This window comes from Phoenix dactylifera, chromosome 6 (genome assembly GCF_051530095.1).
Source record: "Phoenix dactylifera cultivar Ajwa chromosome 6, Ajwa_hap1_PhDact_Kaust_v1.1, whole genome shotgun sequence".
In the NCBI taxonomy this organism is placed as follows: domain Eukaryota; kingdom Viridiplantae; phylum Streptophyta; class Magnoliopsida; order Arecales; family Arecaceae; genus Phoenix; species Phoenix dactylifera.
In genome coordinates, this window is record NC_143195.1 from 34,988,084 (window position 1) to 35,000,294 (window position 12,211).

The 12,211-nt window shown below is 35.2% G+C and overlaps 1 protein-coding gene across 3 annotated transcripts; it reads right to left on the reverse strand.

The window, feature by feature from the left end:
- Window positions 1-411: 411 nt before the first annotated feature.
- Window positions 412-10,392, reverse strand: LOC103704630 (GPI transamidase subunit PIG-U). Of its 3 annotated transcripts, none has more exons than XM_008787991.6 (14): window positions 10,032-10,392; window positions 9,851-9,898; window positions 8,846-8,906; window positions 8,520-8,552; window positions 7,779-7,903; window positions 5,975-6,109; window positions 4,816-4,892; window positions 4,384-4,640; window positions 3,646-3,702; window positions 3,390-3,558; window positions 1,462-1,519; window positions 1,304-1,389; window positions 1,165-1,221; window positions 412-877 (listed from the first exon to the last, which is right to left on the reverse strand). In XM_008787991.6, the coding sequence occupies exons 1-14, from the start codon at window positions 10,165-10,167 to the stop codon at window positions 803-805; spliced, it is 1,374 nt and encodes a 457-aa protein (XP_008786213.3). In that variant the 5' UTR covers window positions 10,168-10,392; the 3' UTR covers window positions 412-802. The 3 variants fall into 3 exon arrangements, with proteins under 3 accessions (XP_008786213.3, XP_026659462.4, XP_008786214.3); XM_026803661.4 differs by having other exon boundaries at window positions 7,779-7,883; window positions 10,032-10,338; XM_008787992.6 differs by lacking the exon at window positions 8,520-8,552 and having other exon boundaries at window positions 10,032-10,338.
- Between the last annotated feature and the right edge of the window lie 1,819 nt (window positions 10,393-12,211).

Below are 12,211 nucleotides of genomic sequence, written 5' to 3' on the forward strand. Positions count from 1 at the left end.
GAAAAAAATAGCTTTTATATATTCCTTATGAATTTTTTTCGTAAAATAAAAAAAAATCTTATTTGCATAAAATGCTATTTTTTTCATCTTTGAAAACTTCAACTAAACAAAAAATCTTTTTTTGTTTTCCTATACATTCCTTATGAATTTTTTATTTCCATAAAATAAAAATTTTATTCTCATAGAAATGCTATTTTTCCTTCGTTGAAAGCTTCAACTAAACAAAAGATCTTTCTTTGCTTTCCTATATATTCCTTATGATTTTTTTTTTCATAAAACAAAAAAAAAATTATTCTCATAGAAATGCTATTTTTTCATTTTTGAAAACTTCAACTAAACAAAATATCTTACCACACTTTCCCCCTTCTTTGGTTCCTAAAATGGGCTTATAAAAATTGGTTAGACGATGACTAAAATAAACCACATCTACATAAGTATAACAGTCCACCAGAAGATATATTCAAGGAATTCTAATCAGTGGCAGCTAGTCAATCTTCTAGCCTTTCTTGGTCATGCTCAATAGCCAGCCGGTTACTTTCAGACTCCGATACGATTTTCTTGCAAGCCTTTTTTACTCCTCAACCCCAAAAATGAAAAGCCAAAAATCTCCCATAAGTGGTGGAAAATGCAATGGAGCATCTCCTTGCATAGCTCCGCACTTAAGGGTATAATGCTGTTTAAGGCCATAATAGGAAATAAACTTGCTTTCAAGGTTTTGAGGTAAACATGACAATCTGATCCAGTTGTTGGAATCCATAGCAAACCCTGAAACCATCGTGTATGTCAACAAATACTTGGTTTGTCATGTTGTTATATGCTTGCGCAGCATCCTGTCATACTTCAGCATTGTGCTCACACTCTCAACGATCAGTACAGTCTGCAAAAGGTTGAACCCATTCAGAATGTTAAATCAATTGGATAATGGATCTTGTTTCATTATAGTGCTAACTTTCAGGTAAAGTAATGCCAAATAAGGATCAATAAGATAATTCCAGATCTCATGTTTCTTTCGACTAGTTCATTTAGAGTTCAGTTTAAAACACCATGAGCCACCTCTGAAAATTTCAAATTTGAATTATTACAGAGCTTATAATTATGATTCAGGAAATTTGACGAGAACTAACAATTAGCTCTAAAATTATGAAATGAAGACTGAGGAAATACCTGCAAGCAAGCATAGGCGATTCCAGTGGCAAAGTAAAAATTTGCATTACCAGTACCCTGCAAATTTCACCTGGTTTTAGTAGTAGCTTAAAGCAGTATGCATTTGCAAGGTCAGAGGAAGAGAGAGAGAGAGAGAGACCCTCCAAATCCATAGGTTGTGCATAACAGGGCTAAGCAGGGAGACTCCAATGTATCCGCAAAATAGGAAGAAAGAGAATTGCATGCCTGCATGTTACAGCGAGTAAAGATTATAAGATTGCAAAATGAGGGTCAGCACATGGTGAATATAAACATTACCTGCTAACTCATTGGCAAAGAGGCCCAAAAGGCCCAAGTATAGAGCTGAGTCTCCAACCTTCAATATTGAACAGGATGAGAAACTAAGATCAATATTTACTTTGAGACAGCAACCAAATTTACCATATATCATGAAACATGGAGATATGTGACTAAGATGAATATTGCAACAGCATCACCTCATAAAACTTGATCCTATAGATAATGGAATAAAATCTTAGGATTAGATGTCAAAATGCTTTTATGACCTTCCAAATTTACATCATGCTACTCATATTACTATGCAAGCATTCAAAGGTAAAAGTTTTTTTTATTATTATTTTCAACTGTTTGCATCTATTATTTGGTGGATATTTGTGCCCGTCATAATGTCATAGAAATGTTTGATCCCTTTGTTAGTATTCTGAAATTATATGTTCAACCATGTTATCAAGGAGATATAACAGCTACACATACGTAAACATCCAAATATCGGTCAGAGTTGTAGTTGAACCATGACATGTGATGATTACACTAGCCATGTGACTAATGCGTTCCCACTTGATGATACTTGAGTCTAGTAATACATGAACCATAGGTAATTTAATGTTCTCTCTACTATGATATGTCAAATTAATTCAAAATTCCATGCAATTCATGAACTGAACAATTTCAACAGTCTTGTCCAGTTGACTTAACCAAATCACATATAATAATGATAAAGCAGATATTGAGGCCATTACTTGCAGTCCCCAAAAATTAGGAAATAGTAATATTTATGAAAACAACAATTTTTCCACATAAATCTAATCAATATTAAGTTCTTTTGACAAACTCAATTTAAGATCGAAAGCCCTGATAACACATGCAAGTGTGCACAACCACAGAGACGTGTTTGCAGCAAGTTCGAAACTGATAGTAAATAATTACTGAACATTTAATGTAAATCCAAATTTTGCAGCCACCTACCTACAGACACAAGTGACATACTAATGTTCCACTAGCATGCCTTTCTACCACTTCCTGAAGTGTATATCTTTCAAAATTCGAAGTCATGCTTTCTGAATCAAAACCTTAGGAGCCAGAAGCATGAAGAGAATCCATGGACACAAATATATCCTATTTTCTCATGCTTTGAAGTGGCACGTGGATCGGGGTTGAACTCACAACTTAGGGAACTTTTTGACTCCGCAGCAATCAAACCTATGTCCACGATTCAAACTGTGAAAGTCCATTTCATGAATGGGTATCTTCTTCCTCCATCCCCAGCTGACGTTGATTTAATATAAGATGTACTCAGTTTCCATATCTATAACTGCATTCAGCATATATTGATGGATAGGTCGAGCTTCTTAATTGTATGTAAGCTGCCTAATGACCAAAATTCCATTGTTTTCACACAACAAATAAATAAATGATCTATATAGCCAATACACTGGATAGATAGGATGAACCTTTCTGGTTGTGGTTGTAATGAACTTTCTGTTAATAGGAAATGCATGGCGTGGACTAGAAACACTATTTTCTGTCATTGTCGGATTAAAACAACATCACTAGCCTTGAGTAAAGGAAAGCAAACTTGAAAGCTAGCAGGAAAGATAGATGGCTTCAGCTATGAGTTTGAAGAGAGGCTGGACATCATTGTTTTCACCAGGTATGTAGAAGTTTTAAGGAGCTAACCAACTCCAGAAGTGACCAATAAAAATATGCAATTTCCAAATTTAAATACCACAATGCAAATTCTACTCATCAAAACAAATAATAATATTACGTCAGAATTGTCAAGTACAAACAACATAACTTGTCGTCAGTTAAAATACTAGCATGCACAAATTACTCAAAATACAGATAGCTTTATTTTCTGGAAACACTATGCATGCAACAAAGACAAATAATAACAATTAGAACAGAGTTTAATATCCAAATTTTGTTAACCAAAAAATACTTACTGAGGGATAGGATTTTAGCATTGAAGAGATGGCAAGATAAACAAAGGCAAGGAAGCACGGTCGGTGTTTCAGACGTATGGCCAATGGTAATAGCATAAATAGTATATTCATGTTAAAAACTATAAGAAAGAAATTCCTGAAAAAGTCGAAGACCTCCGCAAAGAAATACCTACATTTATTTACCACAAGTATGAGAAAAAGAGGGAGAAATTGAATTGTAATAAGACAAATATCATAGATTGTTCGATAAGCTCACCATAAGACACCTATATTTGGGGATAGATCTACCACGGTAAGAATAAATCCATGCGTCCTGCAAATTCCAAACACAAGAAAACCGAAGACTATGATAAATCAATATGGAATAATTCAATGTGCTAGTATATACATAGTTTACACATGTGGAGAAATTTATCTGTTGAATATATGGGCATAAATTTTGATTGTTATCTTGAGAAGGAAATGTAACCCCAAGAATAGGCATTTCATTTTTTTAGTAAGAATATTAGACAGTGAAAATTACTGAAAGTGATGGGGCTTTTTATATTTTGATTATTCTTTTGCTGGTTTATTGGGGTCGGATGATAAACTTGTTTTACATTTATTGTGTGTGATAGGATGTTTTGGTGTTTTGGTTTTACCCAAGTGACATCCCAGCTGCCTTGAGAATATCATCACCCCTCACAACAGTACATTTTCCTTTCTAATAAGGACTACATCAGAGCAATAATAACTTTCCCTATCTGTCATAAGTTCCGCTAACACAATACATTGCAGAAATATCATAAAAGAACAAAGTTGACAACTGTAATATATGACTCCGGTGTACTACTCGCTCTTCATGGTTCATACACCAATGAAACAAGGCAGCAAAAGTGTTACAGACAACCTACTGTCAAGTGACAGTATAATACTAAATACATTTCATCAAACTAAACTCCATAAGTGTAGAAAAAATATTATCAAAGATTAAGTGATGCTTAGCAAATCTTACTTTTTGAACATTTCCGAAAGGCCACCAAGCCCTTTAAGTGAGATGCTACTCAAGACTAACACATAACATGACCAGATAGATGCCCATAACAAGAAGTGAAGAACTGGTCTCCATGAAAAATAATAAATTTGAATTCCTGTTTGAGTACTCTTAGTATGACTATGACTTGAAGGACTGCTTCCACTTGCACTATTATTTTTCTGTTGGAACAACTTCAAAGGAGGAGCATCCGGACCATGGCCTAACAGAAGAATTAGCTGAAATAAAATGTTGAAGCACAGTTACTGAAAGAATGAAAGAAAAACAGTAGGAACTTGTGAGGAGATGTGGAAGAACAAGAACGCCCACATCCTTGAGGAGTCATCTTTATTTTTTGTTGTGAAAGAAGAAATTTCCATCATGATGATAGGTATGTGAACATAAAAGGCATACCGGCACAATCAGGATTGCAGGGTAAAGTGATAAGTGTGTAGCAATGACCCATCCAAAGGCTGCCAAGGGTGCTAAACCTGCAAAAATATGAGCTTGATTATTCAAAATCAAGCAACAAAACCACCACCAAATGGTTCCAGCAAAAAATTGACCAATGTAAGTAATTGCCAAAAGGGTGAACTACATGCGCTCTGGACATATCCTGATGAGCTGTTTTTAGCTTTTTAATGTTGTTCACCTGACTTGGTTTTAATAGCCATTTGACTCTCTTTTTTTCCCTTTCTTCAGTGTAAGGTTCAAAGTGCATGCATGCATATTCCCCAACCTTATTACAATCATCTGAAACTTTAAAATGCCCTATATACAATAATAATAATAATAATAAAGGATATGAAGGAAAACATTTCCAGATACTCATCACAGAACTTAGAATTCCTTATCAATAAACCAAAGAGAATACATAGCCTCAAAATGGCCATGTGGCATCTCTACAGGACTAGTGCATACACCTGATTTTGACCAAGGCCCACAATCTCGATATTGTGTACTATACCAGCAGGTTATTGGTTCGGTAAGTATGGTTGGTATAGTACAATATACACTCCAAACCGAGGTACCTCTTTTTTCTCACTTTACCGCTCAAAATCAGGCGGTACATGTCAGTATGGTATGGTAAACATCCTGGTTTTGGGTAGTACCAAGTGGTACGGGGTGGTTCCGCTCTATTCGGGCTGGTTTGACTCAAATACCGAATCGAACCTCAGTACCTTACTAGTATGGTAGAGTACAGATTGGTACGACAGACCTTAATGTTGACTTTTCAGTTAAATATGAAAAAGATACACAGGTCAAAAGAGTATATATGTCTGCCAAATCTATATATCAAGTTCAATCAATATCCTCCATGGAGGAAAAAACCTCTATTCCTACATGTAGTGGTGCCAAAAATTATTAGAGTTATGGTGGAATTTCATCGTTTCATGAAGTATCAGAATTAGAACATTTGTTCTATATTTGAGAAGGAGCTAAGGGATGAGGAGCTAAAAAAAAGGAGTTAAAAAACAGTTGTAAACTTGGAAACAAAGTGTTACATGATCTATCATAGATGAAAATTAATAGAAAAAGAATAAAAGACTAGGAAAAGCTTTTTCTTCCTTACATGAACAAGCTCCATAGATGGCCAACACAGCCATTAAATTATCAATTGGTGCTGTTGTCGATCCAACACAAGTGACTATTGTCAATGGGTTCCACAGAAATACAAGAGATGCAAAATTTCCAGCCTCTACGTTTCCTGAAAGAAATGCACAAAGAAATTTAAAGCTGGCAGGTGAAATTTCCATAATCAATATGGACATGTAAGATCAGGATATAGAATAATATGGATAGTTTATAACAAAATCATGTCCTAATCTCCAATTTAAAATTGCAAAAGCAAATATTGCCCAAGATGCATTTTAATGTACCCTAACTTCTACAAAGTTCATGGTATCTTATGTATCAGAAAAGGTATTTTATATAGCCGATACATAAGGTATGGACATCACTATAAGAAGTAAATTGGTTACAGTATAAAAAAAAAATACAATTATTTAAAAAATCACCAAAAATTATATTTTTTTAGACAAGCGATAACTTTGTAGTACATAGGGCTGCTCAAAGAGCTGATCAAGCCAACTGGTCCTCCGCTTGTTCTCTAACCTCTTTGAGATAATTAAAGCCGATGCATATGGTTATAGGTTTTTAAGGGTCTAAGCCCACATAAGGACAAGACGAAAACTATATGATTATCATTATTATGTTAAAATGTTACCAAAACAATGTAACTTTTATGTAGAGTGACTAACAAGGATTAAATTCATCTATTCTTTGCATCTCTGTACAAAATAGGGAGAATAAAATACTTTTTCATATGACACGACTATACTATAGTCATAATGACCTAACATTCATCAAAAATGTATAAAGGATGACACAGCAACATGCGAACAATACCCACATAAAATGTCGATCATCTAGACTAATGTTACATAAGGCACCTGTCTGTTCACTTAGTAGCCAATAGGTGGATGGTGGTATCCCATAAACCCAGTATAAAATGTTGAGGAATATTTGATTTGCTTATTTTTTTCTATTTAACTTGAGATTGTCTTAGTCAGTGAGTTGTGAGTGTGTATTGGACATGTTCTTGTGCAATTAGGAGGAAAGTTGCTGACAGTTTGCTATATTTTCATTTAGATAAGAAGCTTAGTATCTAGTTTTATAATTTTGAATTAATTTTTCCTTTGATAGAAATGGTGGAGCAGTAACAACGCATGGATTTTTACCTTGGATTATAACATATAATTGTTTATTTTATTTTGGAGTTGACTCTTAGATTTTAGAAATCTCTGAATGGCATCTTCTTTGACAGAGGAGACTTGCAGTGAATTTCTTGTTCATTTGAGGATGCTTAACTTGTTGGCAGTATATCCTCACACTACATGATGCGAGGTATAATGAGCATAGTCAATCTTTCTTTGTATCATCAATTCATATGCAGGCTACATAATACAATTTCTAACTTCTCCAATAAAACAAGCATCAGCCAGAGTTATGCCCAATTTTGTTCATGTCTCTTAAACCTTGCCCTTTTATTAAACTTTGCATCAAACTCCGAATTCCATTAATGCCATGTTCTCTTTGGTCAGCAAATGCAAGATACAATTCAAAAACTCACTCATAAGATTGACCTTTGATTACCACTGCTTATCATGATCTAAATCAAACTCAAGTCAACGGTCAAAAATAATGCATCTATAATAGAAAAGAAATTTATGGGACATTGAAATATACTTGCTTAGCATAAAATTGACCAGCAAGCCTTGATGAATCTACAACACTGAAAATTAAAAATGATACATATACGGATAGTGTACATGTGACTGTTGCAGCAGACCTTGCTTAAAATACTTAGAACTCACCGGAAGCTTCTACCAGTTTTGAAAGGTTCAGAAATTGCAAACTTTGATGGCATTTCAACATAAGTTTCTGGCCAGTTGCACGAATGAGCATGGCAGTAACAAAATCTACAATCACAAACATCAAACTGTATCTAGCATTCATAAGCATAACAGCCATTATAAACGTACAATCATAAACATTAAACTGAACAAAAAAGAAAGGCTGAGATTTACTTTCTGTAACATGATTTACAGACTATCACATGTAAAGATACAGTGAAGAGGTTAACGGATGTTGGATTTTTATAAAGGCAACTTCCACTATCAACATTAGTATAAATTTATTTAAAAAAAGAAAAAAGTTCCAAAATCTGATAACAGGTTTGACAGAACCAATGCCTTAAACAATTAAGCAACATCTCTTTGGCCACAATCACTACTGCAATAAAATTCATGTATTTGTTAACTATTTCTTACATCATATTATAAAAAGATAATAGCATGCGATAAGATCTGCTATTTTTAACTGCCTTTGGCAACAAGATTGCCATCCAGTGGACTCGTCTGGGGCACAAATGACAGAAATAATCTTGCAACTGGTCATGCTAATAATATCAGCAGACATTCGGAAGCAGCTTTGCAAAATAATAAAACGCATCAAGTAATTTCATATGCACAGAATAAGATATCTGAATGACAGTTCCAACCATTTATCTCCATGTTAAGATACAGAGCAAACAAAATAAAAATATATACATATACCTGCAATAGAAATAAGCAGGTTGCCCTTCACTTCTGCAACATTTGAGAAAAAAATTTACATAAATTTTGGGAAGATTGAACATCTAAAAGTTTGACAGATAGCAATTAAGTATAAATATGCAGAGCAATCTAAATCAAAAATTGACGGAGCTCTCAAAATCCAATCAGAATGAATATCCCATGTATATTTTCATGATCTTTACAAGGCATGAGGAGACCTAATTTTATTCATTAATATAGATAGCAAAGAAATGATGTGGACTTGATACATCTTATATGAAAGCTTCATTGCATAAAAATGTTTCTTTTCCAGACAAATGCCATACCTTGTAATAGTAAAGGGCCCAAGAATTGACAATAGCAATGGAGAACCATGGTACATAGACCCTGAAAAAGAAATGACTCAAGTCAGAGACTGCTATTGTAGCTTATCTTTCAAAAAGAAAAAAAGGAGGAATTCGGCATATATTTTTCTCAATTACATTTCATTGATAAAACCGATAATGTATCAGCTGCTCAACATTGATAGATGTTATATTTGCATGCTTGTCAGGATCTTGTCTGGCTAATTTGTAAATAATCAGAATGTCACAAGTTCTAGCGTAAGAGTCATATAATCTAACACCATAAAGAATATTGAGCATGTTTCAGCACAAGCAAAATTAACCACAGCTACAGCGAAATTATCCTTGATAGTCATCTAATTGCTTTGATCACCAATTTTAATATAATTGGGAGTTAGACGACTGATTGAGCCAGTAACCTTCAGAATGCATGTCCTTTCTTTTTCTATAAATCATATACACATTGGGTGCTCATTCAACCAAGATAGAGTTCCATGATATGAAGTAACCTGCTAACTTAAGTCATACATGCCTTCTAGCACAAAAAATTAAAAATAAAAAACATTCGTGTCAGACCACAATAAGCACTTGTTGCTGATAATGGAGGCATCTCTACTTTCAAATAAGTACTACAATATATTGCTGCCATGAATTTATCCAAGTCACATATGTCTTTGCTCATAGTTTCACCCCATTGTAACTTCATGGTCGACGTTTCACCAACAAGAGCCACCAGATTGGATCCGTGTGTACCGTTGAGTGTTAAATACAATTTATTCAAACACTTGTTGAGCACCCATGATTGAGAAGAGAAGTCCACGACATCATCGAGATGAACTCAAATGAAAGAACCAGTAAGCAATTATTAACCAAAAAAAAAACACCTGGACGTAAATTCTTGGATACTGCATGCTTTAAGAAAATCACATCGATATCTTGAAACCAAAAACCCTAAAACAATAGGAATCTTGGGAAAGGAAACAAGACCTGCGTAAGGGGACATGGACGCCTGCTTAAGCCAGTAACCTTCGGCCACTGCGCAGAGTTCGATTCCGAGAAAAATCTCGTTAGCCATCAAGAACTAAGAATACAAAATAAAGAAGAGGGGAAGATCCAAGAAGGAAAGCGGAGAAGGAGGTCGTGGGAGGAAAAGGGTAGGGGAGCTTACGGCGGCGGAGGCTGGTGAGAGGGGTGGCGACCTCCGGGCGGGAGCCGAGATTGAGGTTCTTGGGGAAGCAGATGAGGAGGATCCTGAAGGCGATCGCCGCCGCCACCCAGCCCCAGTAGCACCGGATCCTCGTCATCGTCCCTTCGCTGCCCGCGGTGAGGGAAGAGACGAGAGAATTTTTAGTTCTCTGAGTCTCTATTCATAGCTTGCAGGGCTCGATTCGGTGAACTCCTATACTCTTTTCGGCTCGTGTGGTTGCCCATAAAAATTGGGAGAAAAAAAAAAATCAATTCAACCCACAAAGTTCTACTTTCAAACTAAAGAGATGGCAAATGTACTCCACCTCGTTAGCACCCAACCCACAATAGATCTAGAACGGATAAAAGTAATGCTAAAATCCACTCACCAAACCCAATATATAAATATATACATATATCTTTTCATAAATTTTTTTTTTGAGAAAAAAACTTGATCGATGTATAAAAAAAATATTTTTTATAATTTTACTTGATCCAACCTGTTTTGTTTAACTCTACATGTCTCGTCCTGTATCGAGACTCTACTCATCTAGTCCTACCCTGAGAAAAGTACATAACAAATACAGAAAATAGTCTATTCGATTCATACCGGATATGTTGCCATCCCTAAAAATAGGTTTCTGATCGGCCTGTTTGCAGCAAACAAAACATATCTGTAGGCTAAACTATTTTTTTTAGTTATGTGGACATCTTATTTGAGAAAGATTTCCGTTTTTTTAGTTCATACCAGAGAAATTCTCTAAGCAGATCATACTTTCTCTGTCGAAATGTATTGCTTCATACCATACTACATATGTGTTGATAGCATATGTAGAAGCCTGATCACTTTCATACCATGCTGCATGGAAATTAGAATGGTGCAATAGACCTCATGTATTGCTTCGTTTTGATAGCATGCGCATCATATGTGTTGGGTACTGTTAGCATTAAATTTAATGTGGGTTTACCTTCCTAGTTTAAGTACTTCACTTTTGTCTTGTACTTCATCCCCTGGAATATTTGGATGAGTGTATCACATCTTTAGAGAGAGCTCATGATTAATATAGTTGCCTTTATGCATTTGTCCGGCCGCCATAAATAATATAGCGGAGACGTTTGTAGTTTCAACTGGACATCATTAATGGATTTCTTGACTCTAAAAGACGAATAAGGAAAATAATGATCGTTCAAAATTCGTAAGCTATAATGAATAGAGACCGTATACAAAATGTTCCTTGTTTGATTTTTGCTATTCAAAATTTGACAAGAATGATAGGCTAGATAGAATTTTTAGTCCCATTCTGGGAATACCAACATGAGGCTTGCAATTTGGATTAGTATAAATTTCAGGAATTAGTGCGATGCATGGACAGCCAAATACAAAGTTGCCAAGATAACAAAAGTGAGAAGAAACCTTTCCCGTGCATAATAAGCACCCCATGGCATTTTCATTTACTTATTTATTTATATTTGAAGGACAAGACAGTTGTGCAGCTGTGGAGTTGCACAAACTTTGGATGAAACTGCTGATGTCCTGTTTCTATCAATGCACTGCTACCTAGTAGCAAACATGGAGATTCTTACTTCTGGTGGTGAATAGATTCCTCTTGCTTAATGAACAGCATGTGTCATTGGAAATCCAATGTATCCGTTTGGTGCTTATCACATTTTTCTCAGAGACATCGTCTACCACTTGATACAGATATTTCTGGCTCACTAGAGATCAAAAAATCTTTCCACATCGATTTGAATTCTTTGTGAAGCTTGTTGGCTACCAGCTTATTTGTGCACGTACTGCCTGGGCATGTCCTTTATCCGTGCATGGTAGTTGCCGACTTCGCCAACAAAATCAGATGCATTTTTCATTTGAGGCTCTTGTATTTTTCTCAGAGGGATGTGTATATGATGGAGCGAATAGTAAGCCGCAAATAATCAGTAGTATATTGCCAGGTGAAAACAATATTTGATTTGCTGAAAAATGGTTTTCAGGAGGTCAGCAGCTCTTGAATTTGTCATTTGATGATGATTCTGTTGCTGATGAAAAAGATACCGTTTCTACTTTATGTTGCTAGTATTTTAAGAGAAATCATTTCTTCCAATACAAGCCTCCAGCTGGATCAGTGCGTTCCCGTAATCTTATTGCTAGTTGGATGAAATATAATA

What these genes read in the sequence shown, in the direction of transcription:
- LOC103704630 (XM_008787991.6), bottom strand. Translation starts at nt 10,167, where the DNA reads ATGACGAGGATCCGGTGCTACTGGGGCTGGGTGGCGGCGGCGATCGCC. An exon ending in AAAACTGGTAGAAGCTTCCG is followed by an intron (nt 6,110 to 7,778) that starts GTGAGTTCTAAG and finishes CATTTCTTTCAG; the next exon opens with GAAACGTAGAGGCTGGAAAT. An exon ending in CTTTCGGAAATGTTCAAAAA is followed by an intron (nt 3,703 to 4,383) that starts GTAAGATTTGCT and finishes TGGAATTTGCAG; the next exon opens with GACGCATGGATTTATTCTTA.